A 27,021-nucleotide genomic window follows, 5' to 3' on the forward strand; every position below is an offset into this window, starting at 1 on the left:
TTAACTAAATGAAGGTGACTTGGGCGTGCCAATTTTACATTTTACTTTATTGCTTCATAAATCTTGCAGATTACATCAAAGCAACAAAGGAATAAGTGAGGAAGATTTTTATTCAGTTTTTTGTCCTTTCTTTCAGAATGTTTATTAAAGTGTATATATTTTTTTACTATTTCACTAAATGTAAATAATTAAACCTTAGTTTTTGTTTTTAATCTTTTTCAACTGCTATTAATTTAATGGCTGCTTTCTTTATACTCCCCAGCCATTACAGTGGTGTGGCTACAACAGTGTTGCTAGGTCTCTCCTGTCTCCGATCTTGTATATACAGAAGACGGAGGACATAGTTATGGACGATCCTGAATGCTGCGTGCGCACTTCCATCTGTCCACGAAAGTGCCTTGTTTCTAGGATGATGTATTTCCAGTTTTAACTACTGTAAAGCAGTCTAGGGAAGAAGAGGGTGTGTTTAACTGTGGGGGAAGCTGATTGGTTGTGGGGAAGCGGCACGCTCCCAAGATGAACAAAAGTAATTTTGGGAAGTTAGGGACGGTGGTCTTAGCCCCAGGGAAAGGGCATCAATGGCCATCTTGAGAAGACTTGCAGACTTGTGAGGTGAGGTTGCTATGGACATAATCATATGAAAAAGTGGTCTGTCAACAAAATAATGAGTGATTATGGTATATCACCACAGCAGCAATGATATTAATGAAAAATTTATTTTTTGTGAAAATATGACAGTTACACTTTAAATATGCATACTGCAAGGATTTTCTAGTCGGGCAAAGAGGGTATTAATCATATTCTCCAAATTATGAACTACTTCAGTTTTAGGGATAAATCTTTAAGGCAGTCTTATATGAGGAATGAATATAACTTGAAATATTACTTAAAATGAATTACATTTTTAAAATTATATATTTTAACCTCTTAAACTTAAAAAAAAAGTTATATATACACTCAGTATGGTCTGGACAAATGGTTTGGGGAGTTCAGTGGAATCTCATTAGTCAATTGGCAGAAAAAACTGTCTAGCTACAAGCTACGTAGATATTAGGTTAGCCATGAGCCTGATTTATGTTTAAATGTGGAACAATGTTTTGGACATAATAAACATCAAAGTATATGGAATGGATTATCCATAACTAGAGTCATATTGGTATCTAGGAAATTCATTATGAAAGGGTGGAAAAACATGAATTCTCCTACTAGCACAGTATGAAAAAATGCCATCAGTTAGTATGAAAGGTTTACACTTTTAAACAGGAGTAATATTTACTTACATCAAGCAAGGGATATGAACCTCAGACCTACTCCATTTTTACTTGTGGTCTGGTACCTGCATGAGCTGCTGGGTCTTAATAGACCCAGATCAGCTTTGAGTGAGGCTGAACAACCTCTCAGCAGCTATATTCCCCTGCTAATATGTCAGCCCCAGTTTAAGGAGAAACCAGCAATAAAAAAGTAATGTTAAATGTCCCCCAAATGTCTTGTTGACCATATGATGGGGCACAAAGTGTAAAATAAAAAAAAAAAGGTAAAAAAAAAAAAAAATACTAAAAATCACGCCACAGCTTCTAACCTCACCTCCCTCCAGTGACAATAACCCCTACTTCTCATATATCAAAATGACAATTACAGAAAGGGGACATAATATAAAAAATATACTTTAGTTGCTTGTTGTGCTATTAACAAAATAACAGATGCGAAACCGTGAAAAACTGACTATTCTTCCCTTTTTTAAAGATTTTCCTGGTTATTAAAAATAAAAACCAAAAAATACAAAAATAAAAATGACATAAAAATGAAGCCCTGTAAACCACCCAAAAAGGCGCAAAAATTATTTACATAACTGAATGGAAAAAAAAAGTTATGGCTTTCAAAGACACATGTACGAAAAAAATATAGAAAATGTGCTCCCTGGTTACATACATACATTTCTTGTATGACACATAATAGAAGTTTGTGTTTGGCCTTCGATTTCAAAGTCTAAGATGCCACAGCTCTGTGATCAGACACACTTTACTATATTTCACTGATGTCAGATGACATGTGGTGGGGGTTACATTAGAGATTTCTATTGGTGGAAAGATTACATTTGATTTTCTTCTCACTCTGGCTCTCTTTTAATGGCATTTTCTAGTGGTAGAAAATGTTAAAAATTTCTCAGCAGGGTCAGCAGCGGTCCTCCACTTGTCCTTTGGATGAGGATGCTTGGTCCCTTACTCATCTCTACTTCCTGCAATGAGGTGCTACATAGAGTGTGGTTGTCATATGTGCCTGTGTGGGGTTGTTGACACTGCAGCAAGAAGTAGAGAATGACAGGGGATCAGGTAACCTTGGAATGAGATTGACAGGGAATTGTTGAGGTGAGTAAACATTTTATTCATTTATTTTAACCCTGCTGAGCCGTATTAAATATTATTTTGTCTCTGGAAACCCCATTTAACAATTCTTTAAAGGCTACATAAACCTTCGGAGGCAATTTTATTTATGATTGCCTGTTACTCGTTTTTGACAAAAAAAGATTTTTTAATTGGCCTTTATTCAAAATATTGAGCTGTATCTGTCACAAAGGGTTAACAGTTTTTCTAGCTGTGTGACTAATGCATTCACTTTGTGCCAATCATCTAATAAACCTTATCCCTAAACTACTGAGAAGTCATAAACACTTATTTAGGCCACTTTCTTACCAATAAGATAAGAACTGAGCTATAATGAGTGTTTATAAGGGCAGAGAGCAGAGATAAGGATTCTGTCTGCTCCTGGTCTCATGGAAAAGACAGAAATTCCAAAGGGTGCTACTAGGGCATGTTAGCTCTGTACAGAAAAAAAGATGCCATATTTTTAATAAAGACCAATTAAAAAAATTATTTTTAGCTCAAAATGAGTACAATACAATAAAAAAAATAAAAAAAATGCCCCCAAAGATGTACACAGCCTTTACATTTTTTCTTCTGGCAACAATATAACAAATTACATAACTTATATAAAGTATTTGATGGCAATGTTTATTTTAAATTTATGATTATAATTTAGAGTTATTCAGTTTGAATAGATTTGTTATGATTCACGTATGTATTAATTAATATACAGATTAATATTATATATATCATTAATAATAAACTAATGAAATAAAATAAGTAAACTTTCTTTGTTATGATGAATGATTCATTTTAAGACCCCATTCATGACTGCTGGGTCTATACCCTGGGGATTATGTAGAAACGCTTACATTTGGCACTATCTCTTTTGGTATGATCACACAGTATACACCCCTTCTTTACAGCAATGAAAACTCTCCACCAGCCAAAAGAGAGGCAACTGGGAAGTGGAAATGGACTGTTCTTTGATAAAGGTTAGGAAAGTTATATAGATGTAGCCACTTAAATAGTAAGTAGCACTTGGTGATGCTCCATTACTTTAATGGTTTGACCAGAAACATGTTGCATTGCATTACATTGTGATGCTAATGAAACGTCAAGTCTTGATATCACTAATTACATGTACCCTGTTACCATATATGGTAAATACCCTGATCAGAAGATGCTTGTGAGGAGCATTGGGATCCTATTAAGGTCAAACTTCTTATTTTTTTTATATTTTTCTGACACATCAGAAGTTTTTGAAAAATGAGATACAGTTAGAAATGGGTACAATAATTATCAGTCCTCCTTTTAAGTACAGCATAGTACACTGTATAAAAGCTTTCTTTAAGGTAGCCATACACATTTAATATTCAGATCCCAATAAAGTTCCATTGGCACTGGCAAAATAATAAGACCAATATGACCATAATGGTTTTTACCAACATTTTCAGCTATGGATGCCAGGTATTATAGATTTCTTTAGATGCAGATTACAATGTTGTGCTTAGCTAAATATACAACATCTGTCTATGAATACAGTGAAACAAATAGATACAGCTTTTAAAACTTGGAGCCCTCATATAGATCGATTAGTGCAGGACCCATATTATTTGCTTTTCGTTCTGCTTTCACATGTTGTATCCATTGTTCTTTTCACTTCCACTTACAAGCCCTGTTTACCTTTAGAAATGTATGAACTTTGTCTACAAAGTGGATGAGGTTTGCTTATAGTCTCTCAAAATAACTGAAGCATATGTCACACTTGGGGGTGTGCAGAGTACTGACTCCGACACAGGTGAACTAGGCACAGAACTGCCCGATGCTACTGAATCCCGAAAAGGGGATGGAGGAGTCAAAGCAGGCGAGTGCTCCAGCACTAATTTGCTTGGAACAAGTTCTTCATCAGGTGTATCTGTGCTATCATACATATAATCCCGAATAAGGTTTAATTTTTCATTCTCTATCTCCTCAGTGGAGGAGTCTATACCTTCACTGAAAGCCGCCATCTGAAGTGGAAGCACTTGCTGAGTAGGGTAGATGGAGTCACCACCATTCTCTGGCCCGGGTATTGGAATAACAGAGTTAAAGTCTGGAATTCCGGTTGAGAATTTGTTGATAACCCCATGTAGCTGGTCTAAAATAGACTTTTGCAGTGGTAAGCTTTTAGAGACTTGATCTGACAGATATACTGATCCCTCCTCAAATTCTTGAGAAGGTGGAGGAGTTGCATTCAATCGCCTATGTATCACCATGGATGGACTACTTGGTAGGTTGAACCTTGCTGGCTCATTTTCATCTTCCTCTTCCACATTGTAGAAAGCGTTAGTGCTAGTATCTGAAAATGTGAGGCTCTTGTTCTGAATTTGGTAGCCTTTGGTTATGGGCTTTATCACAGCTGTCTGGTTTGATGATCCTGCCTCCTTGGTCTTCACGTGCACTGATAGTCTGTGCCACATGTGTTGGCCCTTCTGTACTTGTCTTCCACCTGGTTCAGACCATGACACAGACTTTCCATTAGAACTATGAATAAAATAAAGATGGGTGCATTTGAATAAACAGCATGCAGAAAATCACATCAAAAATAAAAAATAAAAAGCAGGTAAATATGTAAATGAGTGAATATTTTATTTGGGATATATGTTTAAGGTAGTGAAAATTATATATTATCTTTATTTCTCTGAATATAAGAAATATATGTATATACATTTTTTTAAGTTATGTACATTTAATTTTATTTTCTTATTTTTTAAATATCTAGTTTTACTTAATATTATATCTTTAAGGCTGTAAGATTTCTTTCAAACTTAAAGCAACCAAAAAAATAAAAAAATAAATCATATTAACTCTGGAACAAACCAAACATTTAAATGGTGACTTTCTTTTTATCTTTTTGGCTGCACTGCTTCTCAGAATACCTGATGTATATTGTGCATTTGGTAGCCCAACACTCTTCCTGCTGCCATTGGATTGGCCAGCATGGCTCATGTGAACAGTGCTGGCCAGTCCAAGAGAAAGTCTGGACAAGGAGGAAGTTTCTTGGGCTCCCAATGCACAGTGGGCATCAGGTAGTCTAAGAAGCATTTTGGATGGCAGAAGAGGAGCTCAAGAATTAGCAGATCTGCAACTAAAAAGATGAAAAGGTAGCATCATATAAGTTTTCTGTTCGATTCCCACTTAATGTGTTTTTTTTTTCTTTAAATGGAAGGTTTCTTTAACTGGAAATGAAGACTTAAATGCAGCTTATTCAGCTCAGTTATATATGCAGGTAGTTCTTAATAAACTATGCTTATTATATTTGTAATGTATTTAGTCAGATGATAAAAAAAAGGCAAATAAAATGTATTTATATAACCACATTAGCTTATTAATAATTACAGAATTTTAGAAAACACATGTTGATACTCATTTCAAGTTGGCAAATTATAGTAAAAATATGCTAATATACCGGTATTTCTTTTGTCTTTATCTTTAATGTACAGGACATTTTATATCTAAAATAATATCTGCTTGATTTCTTTTGATTACTGTATACAATTATATCACTTATGTCTGGCATGTATTTTAAAAGAAGCTAACAGATGAATTGTATCAAATTTAAGTCAATTAATATGTAGTATCATGTCTATGTGTTTTTGTATAGAATTAAAATTGATGTGTCCGTGTAACAAACTCTGATGATTGACATGCAAAATATTTGCTCTCAGCAAAATCTGATGGATGCAGAATTGATTAGCAGAAATAAAATAACACAATTTTAGCCTGCTAAAGCAGTACAATGAATTTTCATAGCTTACATTCCATGCTCAGATCAGTCTGGCCATAGCGTGTATGAAATCATGCGATTAATAGAGATACATTCAAGGCTATTTTATGCACTTTACAAACAAACACAATGTCAGTATGGGTGAAGCATGCTGGTTGATAAATTATGGGCCAACATATATCACTCTACATGAGTTCCCATCCTAGAATGGACAAAACTGCAACATCACCTTAAACATCATTCATTTATGCAGTATCTATTTATGCAGAGATTAATTTTAACAGAACATAAAATCAACATCTTTAAATGGGTTATCAATAAATTCCCATAACTCACCTTAGCTGATAAATAATTGAGATTCCTCATTGGTTAACTGAAAAGATGATGACACAATTGCTAGCTTTCGAGTCTATTCAGACCTCTTTCTCAGGCATCTTTTAAGACAATATCTGAAGATCTGTATACATTTATGTCTTAAAACAATAGAGGAGATTTATCAAGACAGGTGCTTTCTGCGCCAGTCTTAATATCCCATGCACTGTCGGAGGATGCTCCACATTTATGAAGGGGCTCAGGTCTCATCATAAATTAGGTGCATCCTCCAGCAGTCTGTGCGCCTTAACGGAAACCTACAACAGCTCTGAATGCTGTAGATTTCTGGCCTCATTTGACCCAGAAAACTGGCGTAAATGAAGATAAATTTGTCTCCGCTGTTCGTCATACCTCTTTCCCACCCTTGTCACTCCTCCTTTTGGAAAAGGGGCTAGGGATAGCATAAAAAGAGGCACTTGCAACTTTTTTTCTCAAACACACCTTGCGATTTTTAAAGCCACTTTTCTGGCACAAGGCAGATGATAAGTTTTCCTACATACTGTCCTAAAAGATTTATGAGGAAGATGCACGAGTAGTCTCGAAACCTTGCAATTACATCATCATCTTTTCAATTAGCCATTAAAAGGTATAAACTACTGAGGAAACAAATTGTTTATCTTTTATTTGCTGGCTAACACAGTATTATAGTAGTAGAATAATTTTTACTCTCCTTAGATGTAATTGTTGGGGGGCAAACTAAATATGTCTCCAATGATCTGCAGAACAAACTTGCCCATCACTGTTCCACCAGACACAGTAGTACTTAAATACATTCTGCTGTGCTAAGTACTGCAACTCAGCCGCTTTCAAGTAAATAAGAAATAGCTTGGTGTGAGCTGCAGTGCCATGCACATCCACATGTGTGGCCCCTTTGTGTCCAGTACAATGAACATTCTGCTGATTGGTGGGAATTCTTGGGGTCAGGCCACCACCAATCACACCTAAGGTCAGGCCATTAATATAAATTCCTGGAGAAGACCTTTAAGCTTCATTCGCTATGAATCACTGCTGGAAATCAATTATAACAAGTATAGTCAATCAATCAATCTACTAAGAAAAAAATATCCACTAGTCGTATTATTAGACATGTGGCCATTTAAACCACATTCCTCATATTATAAGCTACATTTGACATGCTTACCAATTTCATTTTAAACACATTTAGAAACTTCTAACTTTTCTTTTCAGCCTCAAAAATATCAGAAATGCAATGTTATATTCATTATGGAAACCTCCCACAGTCCTCCTCAACTTTATGTGGTAACTTCATACTGTTTACTGTAATGTCTAGTGTATAGATTAGGACCATAGAAGAACAGAAAATATTGGGGCAGATTTACTAATCCTGTTTAATATTTAAAGTGGCTCTTGCTGGATGATAAATTTGATATATATTTAGATACTTTAAACAATTTTAAGTTAAACTAACCCCCTTTTGCACAAAGTCATGCTCATTTACTGGTAAGCCACACCCCGTTGTCTAGCGAGTCACAGAAATTGCCTAAAACGCATATCTAATATGGTGTAATGTTTGCCTGCTTTTTTGTATGCTTGAAGCCATATTTCTGGCATATTTAGCTTAGTAAATAACCACTCTCCCATATGTAGTGCTTATATTATGTCATTTGACTCCAATGGCTCTTGTTTTAAACCTTAGAACACAGTGGGGGTCATTTTTTAAAGGCCGGCCTTACCAGTCTTAGTAAAAAAAAAAAACTCTGGGCGGTATTCCTTTCCATGCAAAAGAACTTAAATCTACTCCAGCCAGGAACTGAAGTAGATTTCTGGTCTAATGTGCACCAGTTTTTATGTTGTTAAATAAGTAGGGCCATGGTGGTCCTGTTAACGGCCCGCCTCTTCCCATCCACGCCCCACTCATGTCTTGTAAAAGTGGGTGTCAATCAAAGTTAAAAAGTTACAAAATTTGTGACTTTTCTGTGTTATTAAAGCTGCAGGAGCTATAAATGAACCCCAGTTTTTATTTCCTAACACTGTATTGTATTACATAACTACATAGCCATACAATTTTTTTATTTTTTTTATGAGACCAATCATTACAGTTATGGCAAAACCAAACATATATATTTTTCACGCTATAAGACACACCTGCTCATAAAACGCATCTAGGTTTTAGAGGAGGAAAATAAGAAAAAAATATTTTTCATTAGACCTGAGATTAGACCCCCAATGTTAATCAGAATTCACTTCAGAGCCCCAATTAGACCACCATTTTAATCAGACCTCAGAACATACCCCCAATTTTAGTAAGACCCCCAATCAGACCTCCGATCAGACCGCCCAATGTTGAGGCCCCTATTCAGACCTCAGATTAGACCGCCAATCAAACCTTTGATCAGATGCCCAATTTTTATAGGACCTCCAATCAGACCTCAGATCAGGCCTCAATGTCTTCCTGGTCTTCCTGCCACGCTGTGCTGTGACCTACCGCTTCACAGTTTGAGGTCACTGACATCCTCATGCTATGTGCAGGACACAATGCAGTGAGCAGCCAAGGAAGACTAGAAAATGGTGAGTACAAAGCCCTCTCCCTGGTCCTCCCATACTAGTGAACGCTTCCATAATGGAAGCGCTCAGTAGTATTTACCCCATAAGACGCACTGACACAACCCCTTTAGGGGAAAAAGTGTGTCTTATAGGGCGAATTTTTTTTATATATATATACAGTCAGGTCCATAAATATTGGGACATCGACACAATTCTAACATTTTTGGCTCTATACACCACCACAATGGATTTGAAATAAAATGAACAAGATGTGCTTTAACTGCAGACTGTCAGCTTTAATTTGAGGGTATTTACATCCAAATCAGGTGAACGGTGTAGGAATTATAACAGTTTGCATATGTGCCTCCCACTTGTTAAGGAACCAAAAGTAATGGGACAGAATAATAATCATAAATCAAACTTTAACTTTTTAATACTTGGTTGCAAATCCTTTGCAGTCAATTACAGTCTGAAGTCTGGAACGCATAGACATCACCAGACGCTGGGTTTCTTCCCTGGTGATGCTCTGCCAGGCCTCTACTGCAACTGTTATCAGTTCCTGCTTGTTCTTGGGGCATTTTCCCTTCAGTTTTGTCTTCGGCAAGTGAAATGCATGCTCAATCGGATTCAGGTCCGGTGATTGACTTGGCCATTGCATAACATTCCACTTCTCTCCCTTAAAAAACTCTTTGGTTGCTTTTGCAGTATGCTTTGGGTCATTGTCCATCTGCACTGTGAAGCGCCGTCCAATGAGTTCTGAAGCATTTGGCTGAATATGAGCAGATAATATTGCCCGAAACACTTCAGAATTCATCCTGCTGCTTTTGTCAGCAGTCACATCATCAATAAATACAAAAGAACCAGTTCCATTGGCAGCCATACATGCCCACGCTATGACACTACCACCACCATGCTTCACTGATGAGGTGGTATGCTTAGGATCATGAGCAGTTCCTTTTCTTCTCCATACTCTTCTCTTCCCATCACTCTGGTACAAGTTTATCTTGGTCTCATCTGTCCATAGGATGTTGTTCCAGAACTGTAAAGGCTTTTTTAGATGTCGTTTGGCAAACTCTAATCTGGCCTTCCTGTTTTTGAGGCTCACCAATGGTTTCCATCTTGTGGTGAACCCTCTGTATTCACTCTGGTGAAGTCTTCTCTTGATTGTTGACTTTGACACACACACACCTACCTCCTGGAGAGTGTTCTTGATCTTGCCAACTGTTGTGAAGGGTGTTTTCTTCACCAGGGAAATAATTCTTCGGTCATCCACCACAGTTGTTTTCCGTGGTCTTCCGGGTATTTTGGTGTTGCTGAGCTCACCGGTGCGTTCTTTCTTTTTAAGAATGTTTCAAACAGTAGTTTTGGCCACACCTAATGTTTTTGCTATCTCTCTGATGAGTTTGTTTTGTTTTTTCAGCCAAATGATGGCTTGCTTCACTGATAGTGACAGCTCTTTGGATCTCATCTTGAGAGTTGACAGCCACATATTCCAAATGCAAATAGCACACTTGAAATTAACTCTGGACCTTTTATCTGCTGATTGTAATTGGGATAATGAGGGAATAACACACACCTGGCCGGGGAACAGCTGAGAAGCCAATTGTCCCATTACTTTTGGTCCCTTAACAAGTGGGAGGCACATATGCAAACTGTTGTAATTCCTACACCGTTCACCTGATTTGGATGTAAATACCCTCAAATTAAAGCTGACAGTCTGCAGTTAAAGCACATCTTGTTCGTTTCATTTCAAATCCATTGTGGTGGTGTATAGAGCCAAAAGTGTTAGAATTGTGTCGATGTCCCAATATTTATGGACCTGACTGTATATACACAGTCAGGTCCATAAATATTGGGACATCGACACAATTCTAACATTTTTGTCTCTATACACCACCACAATGGATTTGAAATAAAACAAACAAGATGTTTTTAACTGCAACCTGTCAGCTTTAATTTGAGAGTATTTACCTCCAAATCAGGTGAACGGTGTAGGAATTACAACAGTTTGCATATGTGCCTCCCACTTTTTAAAGGACCAAAAGTAATGGGACAATTGGCTTCTCAGCTATTCCATGGCCAGGTGTGTGTTATTCCCTCATTATCCCAATTACAATTAGCAGATACAAGGTCCAGAGTTCATTTCAAGTGTGCTATTTGCATTTGGAATCTGTTGCTGTCAACTCTCAAGATGAAATCCAAAGAGCTGTCACTATCAGTGAAGCAAGCCATCATTAGGCTGAAAAAACAAAACAAACCCATCAGAGAGATAGCAAAAACATTAGGCATGGCCAAAACAACTGTTTGGAACATTCTTAAAAATGAGGACTGCACCGATGAGCTCAGCAACACCAAAAGACCCGGAAGACCACGGAAAACAACTGTGGTGGATGACTGAATAATTATTTCCCTGTTGAAGAAAACACCCTTCACAACAGTTGGCTAGATCAAGAACACTCTGCAGGAGCTAAGTGTATGTGTGTCAAAGAGAAGACTTAATCAGAGTGAATACAGAGGGTTCACCACAAAATGTAAACCATTGGTGAGCTTCAAAAACAGGAAGGCCAGATTAGAGTTTGCCAAACGACATCTAAAAAAGCCTTCACAGTTCTGGAACAACATCCTATGGACAGATGAGACCAAGGTCAACTTGTACCAGAGTGATGGGAAGAGAAGCGTATGGTGAAGGAAAGGAACTGCTCATGATCCTAAGCATACCATCTCATCAGTGAAGCATGGTGGTGGTAGTGTCATGGTGTGGGCATGTATGGCTGCCAATGGAACTGGTTCTCTTGTATTTATTGATGATGTGACTGCTGACAAAAGCAGCAGGATGAATTCTGAAGTGTTTCTGGCAATATTATCTGCTCATATTCAGCCAAATGCTTCAGAACTCATTGGACGGCGCTTCACAGTGCAGATGGACAATGACCCAAAGCATACTGCAAAAGCAACCAAAGAGTTTTTTTTAAGGGAAAGAAGTGGAATGTTATGCAATGGCCAAGTCAATCACCTGACCCGAATCCGATTGAGAATGCATTTCACTTGCTGAAGAAAAAAAAAGGGAGGGAAAATGCCCCAAGAACAAGCAGGAACTGAAGACAGTTGCAGTAGAGGCCTGGCAGAGCATCACCAGGGATGAAACCCAGCATCTGGTGATGTCTATGCGTTCCAGACTGTAATTGACTGCAAAGGATTTGCAACCAAGTATTAAAAAGTAAAAGTTTGATTTCTGATTATTATTATGTCCCATTACTTTTGGTCCCTTAACAAGTGGGAGGCACTTTTGCAAACTGGTGTAATTTCTGCACCGTTCACCTGATTTGGATGTAAATACCCTCAAATTAAAGCTGACAGTCTACAGTTAAAGCACATCTTGTTTGTTTCATTTAAAATCCATTGTGGTGGTGTATAGAGCCAAAAATGTTAGAATTGTGTCGATGTCCCAATATTTATGGACCTAACTGTATATATATATTGTGACACAGTGAAGGGTATGGTCTGGGAAAAAAGGTATTTTCTTCCCAGCGTGTGCTGCTGGGCTGATTTGCAGCCAGGTGGGGTCAAACACCGGACTGGATTTTAAGTGCCGGTCCGGGTTTTGACAGCATCTAGCTGTACTTAAAAGACAGCTGGGCTCAGCAGCAAAGTGTGTGTGTGCTGGGATCTGAGGTATGTGCCCCCTAAACACGCCCTCTAAAAGTCTGCTATGGACTGCTGGAGATAGAACTGCCAACAAGGTGATTTTTGCTATGTGGACTTTCCATTGTGTGAATAGGGTTAAGCGAACCCGAACTGTAAAGTTCGGGTTCGTACCAAACTTTAGGATTTTTGGACCCCGAACCCGAACATTTCATTAAAAGTTCGGGTTCGGTGTTCGGCGAGTTAATGGCGCTTTTTGAAAGGCTGCAGAACAGCCAATCAACAAGAGTTTAAAGGATAACTGTCACATTTAGACCCTAATTTCAATTTTCATATATGTAGTTAATAACATGATATTCCAGAATCAGTTACTATTAGACTGACATACCTTATATTTAATAAGATTCGGCCCTTAGCAACCAGTCTGCATAAAACTGAAATTTCACTATTCAGCTAAAAAGGCCGCCACTGCCCTCACCCTGAGGCTAATCCCGCCTGCCCTCACTACCTACAATGCATTGATCTCCACACATTCACTAGCCAGTAACAATAGCCCCCCAAAAGTGTCAGTAACCAGAGCCCTCCCCCCTAAAGGGTTAATCTTCTGCAGCACAAAGTGGTTCTCTTACCACATGTTGCTTTCATTTATACACTGAGCAGATGGGAGATCTCTCTTCCCTGGTCTGCGCTGCTCCAACTCTGCATTCTCCTGCTCTGCTGAGTGAGGGAGCGTCTGCCAAGCGCAGGGACAGGGAGAAGTGCACACAGCCCAGGCACTGTTATCAGCTGCTGGGGAGGACCTGGCTTTAATCATTTACTTACAGTCCCTGGCTGTCAGTAATGTGACCTTGCACGCAGCCTGCTTCTGCGTGCTTCAACAGATAGACGGACCATGCCTAGCAACCCTATTTTAAGCACAGGAAAAAATAGGCAGTACAGGGAACAAAAATGTGGAATTAAGGGGTAATTGAATACACAGTGAAAAGTTGAAATAGGGCCACCAAGGTGATATTAATCACCACAATCCAATACTCGCAAAAAAAAATACGACAGTTATCCTTTAACTCTGTGCCCTTAGAATCCATCACAGCCATGCCTACTAATGGCATGGCTGTGATTGGCCAGTGCAGCATGTGGCCCAGCCTCTATATAAAAAACACCTATTTTGGGCAAGATCCTAAATTTGAGAAATATGAGGAGAGCGTCAAATAAGGAACGTGGCCCCGGTCGTGGTGCTGCTGGTGGAGCTCCTGTTGCAGGTAGAGGACCTGGTCGATCTGTGCCAGCTACACGCACAAGTGAAACACCTTCCTCAGGTGCGATAGAACCTTCAGCGGTATTTGGTCCGGCCTAATGCGGCTCTACGAATGGTGAGGCCATAACAAGTACAGGCGATAGTATCTTGGGTTGCTGACATTGCCGCCAGTTCCTTTTCATTGTCTCCCACCCAGTCTCCTGCTAAAAGATCAGAGTTGGCACCTGCAACCGATGTCCATCAATCTTTAACCTCACCCCCTTGCAAATCAGCCAAGCAGTCTGAGCCCCAAGTCATGCAGCAGTCTCTTCTGCTTTTTCATCTATTGATCTCCCTTGGATGTGGTCTCTCTTTCTCACACTCCCTCTCTAGCGTGGAATCCTGATTCGCCGCTAACCGTGATCAACATGGTAGGCGCAGAAAAGAACATCGAAAGTTGATAGAGCAGATATCCAATTGGATCGTGAACATCCCGGGGACGTGCGACATGGTGGGGCAGTATGTTTGCACACACCTACACGAACTGATTGATGGGTCTGCCCCCTTCAACTTCTGGGTCTCCAAATTGGGCACATGGTCTGAGCTTGCCCTTTACGCCTTGGAGGTGCTGGCCTGCCCTGCAGCCAGTGTATTGTCTAAACGTGTGTTTAGCAAGAGTGGAGGGGATTATCACTGGTTATATTTCCCAATGTTTTGGGGAGTACCCTAATTTAAACAAAAAATAAATAAATTAAATAAATTAAAACCAAAAACCAGTGTTGGCTACCTCCTCCTCCTCCACCGCCGCTTCCACCTACACCGCCACATCCACCGCCTCCTCAACCTCCTACTCCATATGGACCTCCTCGTCCTAGATCAAGATCTTTTCCATTTCATTTTTAGAGCCATTTTAGTGCTCAAAAGTTCGGGTCCCCATTGACTTCAATGGGGTTCGGGGTCAAGTTCGGGTCCCGAACTCAAACTTTTTTGTGAAGTTCGGCCGAACCCATCAAACCTGAACATCCAGGTGTCCGCTCAACTCTATGTGTGAACTAACATCAAGACTGCAAAGTGACGTTTTGTTTTTGCCTTATGTGTGAATAGACACGGAAGTTTAATTTAAGAACTGGTAATTTGCCTCTGTACTGCGTCCGAATACCCTGTCTACCAGAGCAAATCCTCACAATTGGTGGAGGATGCGTGCACGTGCAGAGAGTCTGGCGTAAACGCCGAAATATTTTTGTTTTCGGGTACGGCTGGATGTACTGGAATAAACCAGGTAAATTCGAACCTGTGTCACGTGACAAAATGGAGGCTGTAATGAAAGCTCTTGTGGAGGCTAACCAACAACAGCAAGAAACAAACCAGCTGCTGTTACAACACGTGATGGCTAAGTGTAATGGTGGGAGACGTGGAGGACTTGCTGCCGGTGCCTGAGCTGGCAGACCTCAATGTCTCCGGGGATAATTTTAGTACTGCACAACACCGGGACCCAACCCTATCCCGAACCTGGGAAAATGTATTAATAGTAGATGGTGAACCACAACTAGCTGGAGCAGAGTTGGTGTTCCCCCGTTTTGTGGTTCATCATGATATGTTGTATCGGTTAAAGCAGCTGCGGGGTAAACCCATTGATCAGTTAGTGGTGCCCCAGGCTTATCGCAAGCTCGTTTTAGAGTTAGCCTACTAACATGTTCTCGAGGGTCATTTGGGAAGGCACACAACACAGGACCGGATACTACAACGGTTTTACTGGCCCAGTGTGTTTAGGGAGGTGAACGAATTCTGTAAATCTTGCCCGACCAGCCAGGCAACTAGCCCCAAGCACCTTTTTCGCAGTCCCTTGGTACCTCTCCTGATCATCGAAGGACCGTTTGAGCGAATCGCTATGGACCTTGTAGGCCCAGTACTGAAGTCCGCTAGAGGACACCAACACATCTTGGTCAATCTAGACTACACCACTCGGTACCCAGAGGCAGTGCCACTGTGACATACATCGCCTAAACTTATAGCTAAGGAGCTAATGGAGATATTCTCCTGAGTGGGGCTACCTAAAGAGGTTCTGACTGACCAGGGGACCCCTTTATGTCCAAGGTCATGAGGGAACTCTGTAAGTTGCTGCATATCAAACCATCCGCAAACGGACGTTCTGGTAGAGAGGTTTAACAAAACATAAAAAAACATGTTAAAAAGGGTGGTTTCTAATAATGGGAAAGATTGGGACCTTCTTCTGTCTGATCTCATGTTCGCTGTGCGAGAGGTACCCCAGGCTGGGTTCCCGCCCTTCGAACTGCTATATGGCAGACATTTTCATGGTTTGTTGGACGTAGCCAAAGAGGTTTGGGAACAGCAACCTACTCCACACAAAAGTGCCCTTGAGTACGTTACCCAGATTCAAGAAAGGATAGAGACAGTGTTACCTCTGGTTAGGGAGCATATGGAGGCAGCTAAGCAAGCACAAAGTCAGATCTATAATCGGCAGGCTCGGGTCCGGATCTTTAACCCGGGTGATCTGGTTTTGGTTCTGGTACCGACCGTGGACAGTAAGTTTCTGGCTAGGTGGCAGGGGCCCTATGAGGTACTCAAGAAAGTTGGAGAGGTAAATTACAAGGTACACCAGCCAGGACGGCGAAAGCCGGAGCAGGTTTACCATGTTAATTTACTAAAACCTTGGAAAGATAGGGAGACCTGTACTGAAGACAGCCCGCGGCCGGGTTTTGTAGGGGAAGAGGTTCTGGCCCCTCTGTCTGATGCAAGGGAAGCGGTTGCCACAGTAAAAATTGCTGACAGACTCTCCTCTAAACAGGCTCAGGAGGCCAGGGAGTTCGTTAGTCGGAACACGGATGTTTTCTCGGACCTCCCTGGATGCACTTCTGCAATCCAGCATGACATTGTCACTGAGTCTCAGGCAAAAGTCCAGTTAAAGCCATACCGGGTACCCGAGGCTCGGCGACAAGCCATTTCGGAGGAAGTGCAGCTAATGCTGCCGCTAGACAGCATCGAGGAGTCTAAAAGTGAGTGGGCCAATCCTATAGTCTTAATACCCAAGCCAGACGGGACGTTACGGTTTTGTAACGATTTTCGTAAGCTGAACGAGATATCTAAATTCGATGCATATCCCATGCCCTGGGTGGATGAGCTAATCGAGAAGTTAGGACAAGCACAGTATTTTTTAGTTTTGGACCTCACGAAAGGGTACTGGCAGGTGCCCTTAACGGAGGCTGCCAAAGAGAATACTGCCTTCATCACGCCTGAGGGGGGCTGTATCAGTATGGTGTTACCCTTTGGTCTGCATGGCGCCCTCGCCACTTTTCAACGTCTAATGGACATTGTGCTTCGTCCACATCGGCGGTACGCCCCGGCTTACCTGGATGATATTGTCATTCACAGGACCGACTGGGAAAGTCACCTGCCCAAAGTACAGGCCATAGTGGACTCCCTTCGGAAGGCTGGACTAACAGCTAACCCAAAGAAATGTGCGATAAGGTTAGAGGAGACTAAATACCTAGGGCAGTGGTGGCGAACCTATGTCACGGGTGCCAGAGGCGGCACTCAGAGCTCTCTCTGTGGGCACCCGCACCCTGGAAAAAGTCTATGCTGTACCAATATGCCTTAGACTTTTCCTGCCATTCATCGGCGCAGGGTGCACTATGAACGGCACAAGCAGTGCACTGAATGCAGGCAGGCTATTATAGCTAAATGATAAAGTACATGGAGGATATACTATATTGGCCTGTAGTATTCAGGTTGTATTGCTTTGTTAGCACTTTGCGATAAATAAGTGGGTTTTGAGTTGCAGTTTGGGCACTCGATCTGTAGAAGGTTCACCATCACTGACCTAGGGTATGTCATTGGGCGTGGAGTCATCAAACCCTAAATAAACAAAATAGAGGTGATATGGAATTTGCCCCGACCTGTCACCTCTAGGCAAGTAAAGTCGTTCCTGGGGATGGTGGGCTATTACATGAGGTTTGTCCCCCACTTTTCTACGATAGCCACGCCATTGACAGGGCTCTTGAAGGGACATAATTCCGTGATGGTTCACTGGGATGATCGGGCGGAAGAGGCATTCTCCGCTTTGAAGTCGGCCCTGTGTGGGTCCCCGGTTTTGGTGACGCCCGACTTCAAGTGGGAATTTATAGCACAGACGGATGCCTCCAAAGTAGGCCTCGGTGCTGTACTGTCCCAGGAAGTCAACGGGGAGGAGCATCCCGTTGTCTTCCTCAGCTGTAAGCTCACTTTACCCAAGACCAGGTACAGTATAGTGGAGAAAGAGTTCCTGGCTATCAAGTGGGCACTCGAGTCTCTCCTCTATTAATTGTTGGGGAGAAAATTCCGCTTGGTGATCGACCACTCCCTTCTCAAGTGGATGAGCCAGGCCAAAGACAGAAATGCCTGGGTCACCCAATGGTTCCTTTCCCTACAGAACTTTAAATTTACAGTGGAACACAGGGCAGGCCGGTTACAGGGAAACGCGGATGCCCTTTCCCGAGTACAGTCTGGCGAGTGTTCACCCCCTCAGGGTTGAACAAAGGGGGGTGGGTGTATGTGACACAGTGAAGAGTATGGTCTGAGCAGCCGAGGAAGACTAGAAAATGGTGAGTACAGAGCCCTCTTCCTGGTCCTCCCATACTAATTAACACTTCCATAATGGAAGCGCTCAGTAGTATTTACCCCATAAGACGCACTGACACACCACCTTTGGGGAAAAAAGTGGTTCTTATAGGGCGAAAATAAAATTATATATATATATATATATATATATTGTGACACAGTGAAGGGTATGGTCTGGAAAAACAGGAATTTTCCTCCCAGTGTGTGCTCCCGGGTTTATTTTTATGTTTTTGCTGGTGTGGAACAATAAATGCACTGTTTGGACCTGAAACCTGGTGTCCTGAAGCCGTATCTGTGAGAATGACCCCTGGAGAAGAGCTAACCCCGCACAATTGGTGGAGGGTGCGTGCACGCGTCCCTGCTGACAAGTAAAAGTGCTGGAAGCCTGCTAGTCTGCAGGAGCAGGGGCTGCTAGAAAACTGCTGATGATAATCTGGACTTTTTTTTTCCCTTCTGTGGTGCAAACTGGGCAGGATTTACACTGCGTGCAGAATTATTAGGCAAATGAGTATTTTGACCACATCATCCTCTTTATGCATGTTGTCTTACTCCAAGCTGTATAGGCTCGAAAGCCTACTACCAATTAAGCATATTAGGTGATGTGCATCTCTGTAATGAGAAGGGGTGTGGTCTAATGACATCAACACCCTATATTAGGTGTGCATAATTATTAGGCAACTTCCTTTCCTTTGGCAAAATGGGTCAAAAGAAGGACTTGACAGGCTCAGAAAAGTCAAAAATAGTGAGATATCTTGCAGAGGGATGCAGCACTCTTAAAATTGCAAAGCTTCTGAAGCGTGATCATCGAACAATCAAGCGTTTCATTCAAAATAGTCAACAGGGTCGCAAGAAGCATGTGGAAAAACCAAGGCGCAAAATAACTGCCTATGAACTGAGAAAAGTCAAGCGTGCAGCTGCCAAGATGCCACTTGCCACCAGTTTGGCCATATTTCAGAGCTGCAACATCACTGGAGTGCCCAAAAGCACAAGGTGTGCAATACTCAGAGACATGGCCAAGGAAAGAAAGGCTGAAAGACGACCACCACTGAACAAGACACACAAGCTGAAACGTCAAGACTGGGCCAAGAAATATCTCAAGACTGATTTTTCTAAGGTTTTATGGACTGATGAAATGAGAGTGAGTCTTGATGGGCCAGATGGATGGGCCCGTGGCTGGATTGGTAAAGGGCAGAGAGCTCCAGTCCGACTCAGACGCCAGCAAGGTGGAGGTGGAGTACTGGTTTGGGCTGGTATCATCAAAGATGAGCTTGTGGGGCATTTTCGGGTTGAGGATGGAGTCAAGCTCAACTCCCAGTCCTACTGCCAGTTTCTGGAAGACACCTTCTTCAAGCAGTGGTACAAGAAGAAGTCTGCATCCTTCAAGAAAAACATGATTTTCATGCAGGACAATGCTCCATCACACGCGTCCAAGTACTCCACAGCGTGGCTGGCAAGAAAGGGTATAAAAGAAGAAAATCTAATGACATGGCCTCCTTGTTCACCTGATCTGAACCCCATTGAGAACCTGTGGTCCATCATCAAATGTGAGATTTACAAGGAGGGAAAACAGTACACCTCTCTGAACAGTGTCTGGGAGGCTGTGGTTGCTGCTGCACGCAATTTTGATGGTGAACAGATCAAAACACTGACAGAATCCATGGATGGCAGGCTTTTGAGTGTCCTTGCAAAGAAAGGTGGCTATATTGGTCACTGATTTGTTTTTGTTTTGTTTTTAAATGTCAGAAATGTATATTTGTGAATGTTGAGATGTTATATTGGTTTCACTGGTAAAAATAAATAATTGAAATGGGTATATATTTGTTTTTTGTTAAGTTGCCTAATAATTATGCACAGTAATAGTCACCTGCACACACAGATATCCCCCTAAAATAGCTAAAACTAAAAACAAACTAAAAACTACTTCCAAAAATATTCAGCTTTGATATTAATGAGTTTTTTGGGTTCATTGAGAACATGGTTGTTGTTCAATAATAAAATTAATCCTCAAAAATACAACTTGCCTAATAATTCTGCACTCCCTGTAAAGGGCCAGAAGCCAGTGAGAGAGACTGACCTGTGGAAGTTTTTTTTTGGTCAAAATGGTGACCTGGGTAAAAGATGGTCCAGTGTGGTGGAAAGTTCTCATACCGGAGGTGATGTCCTCTGGGGGAAGTGGCCCGTTTTGGCGGAAAACCGAGGCCACAGAGAAAGTAATGAAGCAGCTGGTGCAGGAAGCAAATTCCTTGTTGAGGAAGCCGAGTGCTGTGCTTGGAGAGGCTGCTCTGAACTTGCCTGAGAGTGGAGTGCTAGAGAAAAAATGTATGCCGTTGCCAAGGGCAACCGACGGGAAGAAAGCGAGATGGAGAGTGGTGCGACTTTCAGGAGTTCTGGTATTCCCTGCCAGTGGGTACAGAGTCCTAAAGTGTGCGGCTGGAGTGACTGTCCGGAAGGAGACTGGAGTCGAGGTGTTTAGGTGACCAGGAACCAAGGGCTGGAGGTTCCCAACATCCCAGAGAAGGAAGATGACTGCTGTGGAGACGTGCGTACAACACTGGGGAGCGCCAAACCCGTGGCAGCTGTGGGTAAGAGCGTTCCAGTTGTTTCTTATTCAGCAGTTAAAGTGACAGGGAGCAGGGCTCTGGCGGTTGGGCATGTTGCTGACCAGTGCCCTAATGCCTCAGAAGCCCTGTGCTGTGGTATGAGCAGCAGTTGCTATCTGCCGAGCCAGTTGGTGTAAAAACACCCGGACTAGAGACTGCTACGCCAATGTGTGACCTTGTGGAGAAGGGCAGTCCAGTCCAGGCGTTGTTGGAAGCAGAGAGCCAGGTGATCCTGGTACCTGCCAGCCAGGTGGCTGAGAACTATGTGCGGGACCTTCATGGAGTCAGCATGAACTGTCCGGTGGCTCTCCCTGAGTGTGAGACTCCAGTGCAATCCGGGACTTGTGAACTTCGTGATGCAGTTTCACGTATACCTAATGTGTTATTGGGCCGTGATATAGTTTTGTTGCTGTGGGGTAATGTAGACACTTCTGCAGATAGTGACAAAACTCCTGCAGAACCTGTACCTGTCTCTTTAAGTGAAGATCTAAGGAAGCTGCACTTTGACCTCCATGGGGAAAGAATATTGACCTTTGAAAACAATGGTGCTGGTAAAGTGCAAAGGGATGGTGACAAGAGTGCGGAAATGCATACTGAAAATATGATGTCATATGAAATATGTGGTGACAGTGATATACCTTTTCCATTGCAGGTTGTGGTCTGGGGAGAAGCGGCCCCTGGTGGTAAAAATGTAAATGATAATGAAGCTTTATTTTCTGCATCTGCTATTTTTCAGGAAGATCTATATGACTTGATCAAAACATTTGAAGACATGCATATAAGTAGTGGGGAGCAAAGCACAGCTCCAGCTCTGTGTTTGAAGGTGCAGGAAAATATGATAGGGCTAGAGGGTGTACCGCACATTCCAGAGGTGGTTATGCAGTCTCCACAATGTTTGTTGGTTACTAAGGAAGTGTCCCAGGTGGAGATTAGCTCATCGGTGCCACTAGAGGTCAGAATTAATATTGACACGAGCGGTAGGGGTGACGTATGTGCTGTGACCGATAGCAACTCAGAGAGTGAAGCTACCATGTCAAGGTCCTTCGAAACAAAGGTTGTTACTAGTAGCGACCAGACAGTTATATCTGACGAGATGAGAATTAAGTCAGGTGACATCAGCCTAGTGTCTGAGGTCCATGTCCAGGCAGTTGTACATGACCTGAAACGACAGTACAGCTGCAAACAGGAGGATGATCTCTCTCTCTCTCCTCACGCTCCCTAGAAACGTTAGAGACGGGACTATCTGTCTTCACAGAGCAACTGAAGAAGGTTTCAGAAAGGGCAAAGGAGGAGAACCAGAAAGAGAATGGTGTTTCTCCTACATCTGCTGCAGCAGAGCCGAGCAAGGAGCAGCTGGAACCGGAGGCCCAAAAACGGGGCACTTCCCACAAGCTTGTGCAAAAAGCTGAAAAGAAACTGCTGAAAAACATGGAGTTGGTGGTTCAGCGCCTGGAGAAATGATCTAATGGTGGACCTGGATCACCAAAAGCAAATTATGTCTAACCTAGCGAAGAAACAGAAGAAGTTTGACTGGCTCCTGGCGGAAGAGAAATACAGCTCGGCTCGATATGCTTGGGAAAAGGAGACCAAGGCCCTCTCCTTGGCTAGAGCCCTTGAAGAAGCGCTTGAGGAGCATGCTGAATTTGAGAGGCGGAACAATCAACTTAGAGCAGAGTTAGATGATCTTGTGAGCTCAAAGGATGACATCGGAATAAACGTCTATGAGTTGGAAAAGTCTAAGTTAGAGCCTATTAAGAATGGGTATGGAGATGGTGGCACTGCGGTGCTGACTGTGGCAGAGAAGATGGAAGATGCTTCTGCTGAACCAGTTGATGGGGCTGATGTGGATGCCGAAGACCACAGACCCTCGGTAGAGTGTAGCCCAGGCCTGGACGAAGTCCCCTCTGCCTACAAGGCCTTCCAAATAGCCAGCAGCTTGCTGAGGAAGAAGTACAAGAAGGTAAACGATCAGTTTTTGGATTCTGGCTATTACGATGGGCTGTCTCTCCTGACTCCTCCCCAAAAGTAGAACAGTGTCCTGGGTGAGCCTCTGGAGAAAATGACAGAAGACGAGGAGTCTGCTGAAGACCCTGGTGCCTCCTGCCTCGATGAGAAAGAGGGGGAGGAATTAACAGGGCAAGTGTATGGTGCCATGTCCGAGAAGAATGAGAAGGCGGTCAAAGAGACTGGAGACTCCAAGAAGACAAAGGCTGAAGAAGTTAAGGCCGATGTGTTGGCTGATGTGAAGTCCCCAGGTGCTGCAGAGACCAAAGTAAGGACAAAGGGAGCGGCACCTGAAGTAGAAAAAGCCACTAAAGAAGCAGAGGTCTCTGAGACTGCCACCGTAGCTGGGGAAACTACTGCTGGAAAGGAGGAAGAAGTGACCCAAATGCACGTAAAAGAAGCGAGCAGGGACAGGCATGCTCTGCTGAAGGAGCCCGTCAAAGCAAAGGAGGAAGTGTCTGGACATGACCATGACTGGGAACAGTTCACGCAAGAGCTGCAGCAGTTCAAGAAAGGAAATGTGGCACATGTGCGGGAGCCAGAGGATCCAAAAAGAGAGAGAGATCAAAATGTACGAGAGCGCATCATCATCACCAGGGAAAGAGTAGAAAAAGAGTATCTGGCCATGGGATGGGCACATGAGGCCTTTAGGCAGTTTCTATTGGGTAAGACGTCAGTTTTGGTGATAAACCAAGGTCTGCTGGCGTGGGTATGGCAGAACAAAAGGAAGGATATAGGCTAGGTGGATGCCCTCTCACCAGCCTCCCGTGGTTATGCATGTGTTTACCCTCACGGGCTTAAACAAAGGGAGGGGGGTATATGAGACAGTGACAGGTCTCACACAGGTTAGAGGCAAGGAAGGGGTGGATAGTGCAGTCCACACCCCTATTCCACCACAGGTGAGACCAGCTGGAGGTACTCAGCCTGGCATAAAGCAAGGGGGGAGTGTGTTACCTGTGGACAGAGGCCTGGAGGCTCTGTCTGTGTGGTCTCAGCTGGGAAGGCTGAGGGACCACAAGGCTGGGAGATAGCCTGGAGTTGGGGAACAAAGCGACGCCATGGAGGGTTGCAGGGCCATAGTCAGGCGGACTATTGAGCCCCAATCCCCCACAAGAGACACTAGATTGGAGACAGTTGGCGTACTGTGCCCTGTACAGCCAGGAGGCTGTGGGACATTGGCTGAGAAAGCCGCATGTGTTCACAGGGTGTGAACGGTCACTTAGGTGAGTCAGGAATTTTGTGTTTAGTTAGAGCCTGGACGGGCGAGTGTTTATTGTTTTGTTTTTGCTGGTGTGGCACAATAAATGCACTGTTTGGACCTGAAACATGGTGTCCTGAAGCCGTATCTGTGAGAATGACTCCCAGAGAAGAGCTAACCCCCCACAATATATTTATATATATATTGAGTGACATACTGAACTTTAACCACTTTAGGACCTCCACCGTATATATGTACGGCAAAAGTCCGTCCCTAAACATGGGGGCTGCTCGCAGGTGCAGCGGGCGCCTTAGCCGCCGGGTTTCTGCTATTTTAAATAGCAGAGACCCATGGCACATGTATGCGATCAGCCATAACGGTGATCGCATACATTTTACCCTTCCGGAAAAGCGGAAGTCCGGCAGTCCGGAAGCGGAAGTCGCGCGCTTCAGCTCCGGTAACAGCGTTCCCCGGCTGAGATCGGGGAACCTGTTACAGTGCTGAAATAGCCCGAAGTCTCAAGCAGGCTTCAGAGTCTATTTCAGGAATATACTAATACAGGCCGCTAGGTGACAGCATTGTATTGTTATATTTCAAATAAAGTGTTCAATGATGGTTATATAGCCATTAATGAACACAATAGGCAATCTAATGATTGGCAGTTATTGTGACCCAAGGTGACTTAAAGGGTTTCTACCACCTCGTTTTGAGAAATTTAGCTGTCAGACACTAGCGATCCGCTAGTGTCTGCTCTACCAAACAATGCTATTATAATAGCTTTTTGTGCAGCCGTTTCCATAAAAAACTAACTTTTATTGATATGCTAATGAGCCTCTAGGTGCTATGCGGGCGTCTTTTCAGCACCTAGAGGCTCGGTCTACCTTCACAAAATGCCGCCCAGCGCGTCCCTCCAGCCCGCCCATCTCCTCTGGAATGCAATCCTCCCTCTGAGTCATTGGACGAATTCTCGCGCATGCGCCGTGCGCGTCTGTCTTCGGTGCAGGCGCAGTTAATGTCTGACTGCTTTCTGCACAGACATCTCCACGGTCAGGAGGATCGCATTCCAGAGGAGATGGGGGGGCTGGAGGGACGCGCTGGGTGGCATTTTGTGAAGGTAGACCGAGCCTCTAGGTGCTGAAAAGACGCCCGCATAGCACCTAGAGGCTCATTAGCATATCGATAAAAGTTAGTTTTTTATGGAAACGGCTGCACAAAAAGCTATTATAATAGCATTGTTTGGTAGAGCAGACCCTAGCGGATCGCTAGTGTCTGACATCTAAATTTCTCAAAACGAAAAAGTAAAAAAGTCAAAAAAAAGTTTTTACAAATATAAAAAAAATATTTAAAAAACTAAAAGTTCAAATCACCCCCTTTCCTTAAAATAAAAATAAAAATACCAACCAATAAAAAAAAATAAACATCATAGGCATCGCCGTGTGTGAAAATGCCCATACATGTAAAACATAACAATATTAATGGCATACGGCAAATGGCATAATGAAAAAAAATATTAAAACAGCCAATTTGCCATTTTTTGTCGCTTCAACTACCCAATAATATTTTTATAAAAAGTGATCAAAAAGTCGCACACACTTTAAATTGGTATCACTGAAAATAACAGATCGTCCTGCAAAAAATGAGCCCTCACACAGCCCCATACACATAACTACAAAAAAGTTATAGGGTTCAGAATATGGTTTAAAAAATTATTTTTTTCCTTAAAGGATTGCATTTTTTTTTCAGTATTAAAACGCAAGAAAAATTATACAAGTGTGGTATTGCTGTAACCGTACTGACTTGGAGAATGAATATAACAGATCAATTTTACCGCATAGTGTATAGTGTTAAAAAAACCTTTATCAGAATTGCGTTTTTCCCCAATTTTACCCCATTTGGAGAAAAAAAATTCTGCTTCCTACTACATGGTATGCAACCGTAAATGGTGCCATTAGAAAGTACAACTTGTCCCACAAAAAATAAGCCCTTATAAGGCTATATGAATGGAAAAATAAAAAAGTTCGGACTATGGGAAGGCGGGGAGTGAAAAACAAAAACACAAAAAAGTAAAATCTCTGGGTTAAGCATTCTTTTAATATTTTAAATAAATAATTTTATTTTTTTGGAAGGGAAGTAGCTAAGATGTGTCAATTGCCATTGATAACTGTACTCACTTTTCATGGCTTGGGCACATCTCCTGCAATGTACATTTATGGTTATTGGCTTTAACTACACACCGCCAGTGCCAAGTTGCACCAAGGAATAAGTATTTGCTTTTTATTTTAAAATATTAAACCACAATGGGTTTTATTGATCAAAACTGCTGAGGGGTAGGCAGATTTGGCCTTTTTCACACTGCCGTTAAGAGTTCCAGCAGACTCTTCTAGTAGAGAACAGCCTGCCAGAGCTCTTTAGATCTCTTTGCATTGCTGGATGTTACTAGAATGCACAAAGGCCTTATTGACTATAAAGGGGTCCGGCTGTTACTAAGCAAATATGTCGAGATTCAGCCGAACAAAAAACGCTTAGTGCCGGAACAGCCTTTCAGACAGTGTGAAACAGACCGTATCCCAAAATATATCAGGAAAAATCTAGCACCACTTTTTAAAAAAATTTTTAATTTTTTTAGATATGCAAATTGGGCATATTGACTAAGGATAGTTTCACACTGCCGGCAGGCTGTTCCAGCAGAGATTAGCTTGCCGGAGCTCTCTGAATCCGTCATT

The 27,021-nt window shown here is 42.4% G+C and overlaps 1 protein-coding gene across 1 annotated transcript in view; it reads right to left on the reverse strand.

Moving 5' to 3' along the window:
• Positions 1-4,069: 4,069 nt before the first annotated feature.
• GRM1 (glutamate metabotropic receptor 1) overlaps positions 4,070-27,021 on the reverse strand; it is a 537,794-nt gene continuing 514,842 nt past the window's right edge. The window contains exon 8 of the mRNA XM_040430147.1: positions 4,070-4,886. Coding sequence (XP_040286081.1) covers positions 4,070-4,886 — 817 coding nt within the window. The remainder of the gene's footprint in view (positions 4,887-27,021) is intronic.

This window comes from Bufo bufo, chromosome 4 (assembly GCF_905171765.1).
Source record: "Bufo bufo chromosome 4, aBufBuf1.1, whole genome shotgun sequence".
Lineage (NCBI taxonomy): Eukaryota > Metazoa > Chordata > Amphibia > Anura > Bufonidae > Bufo > Bufo bufo.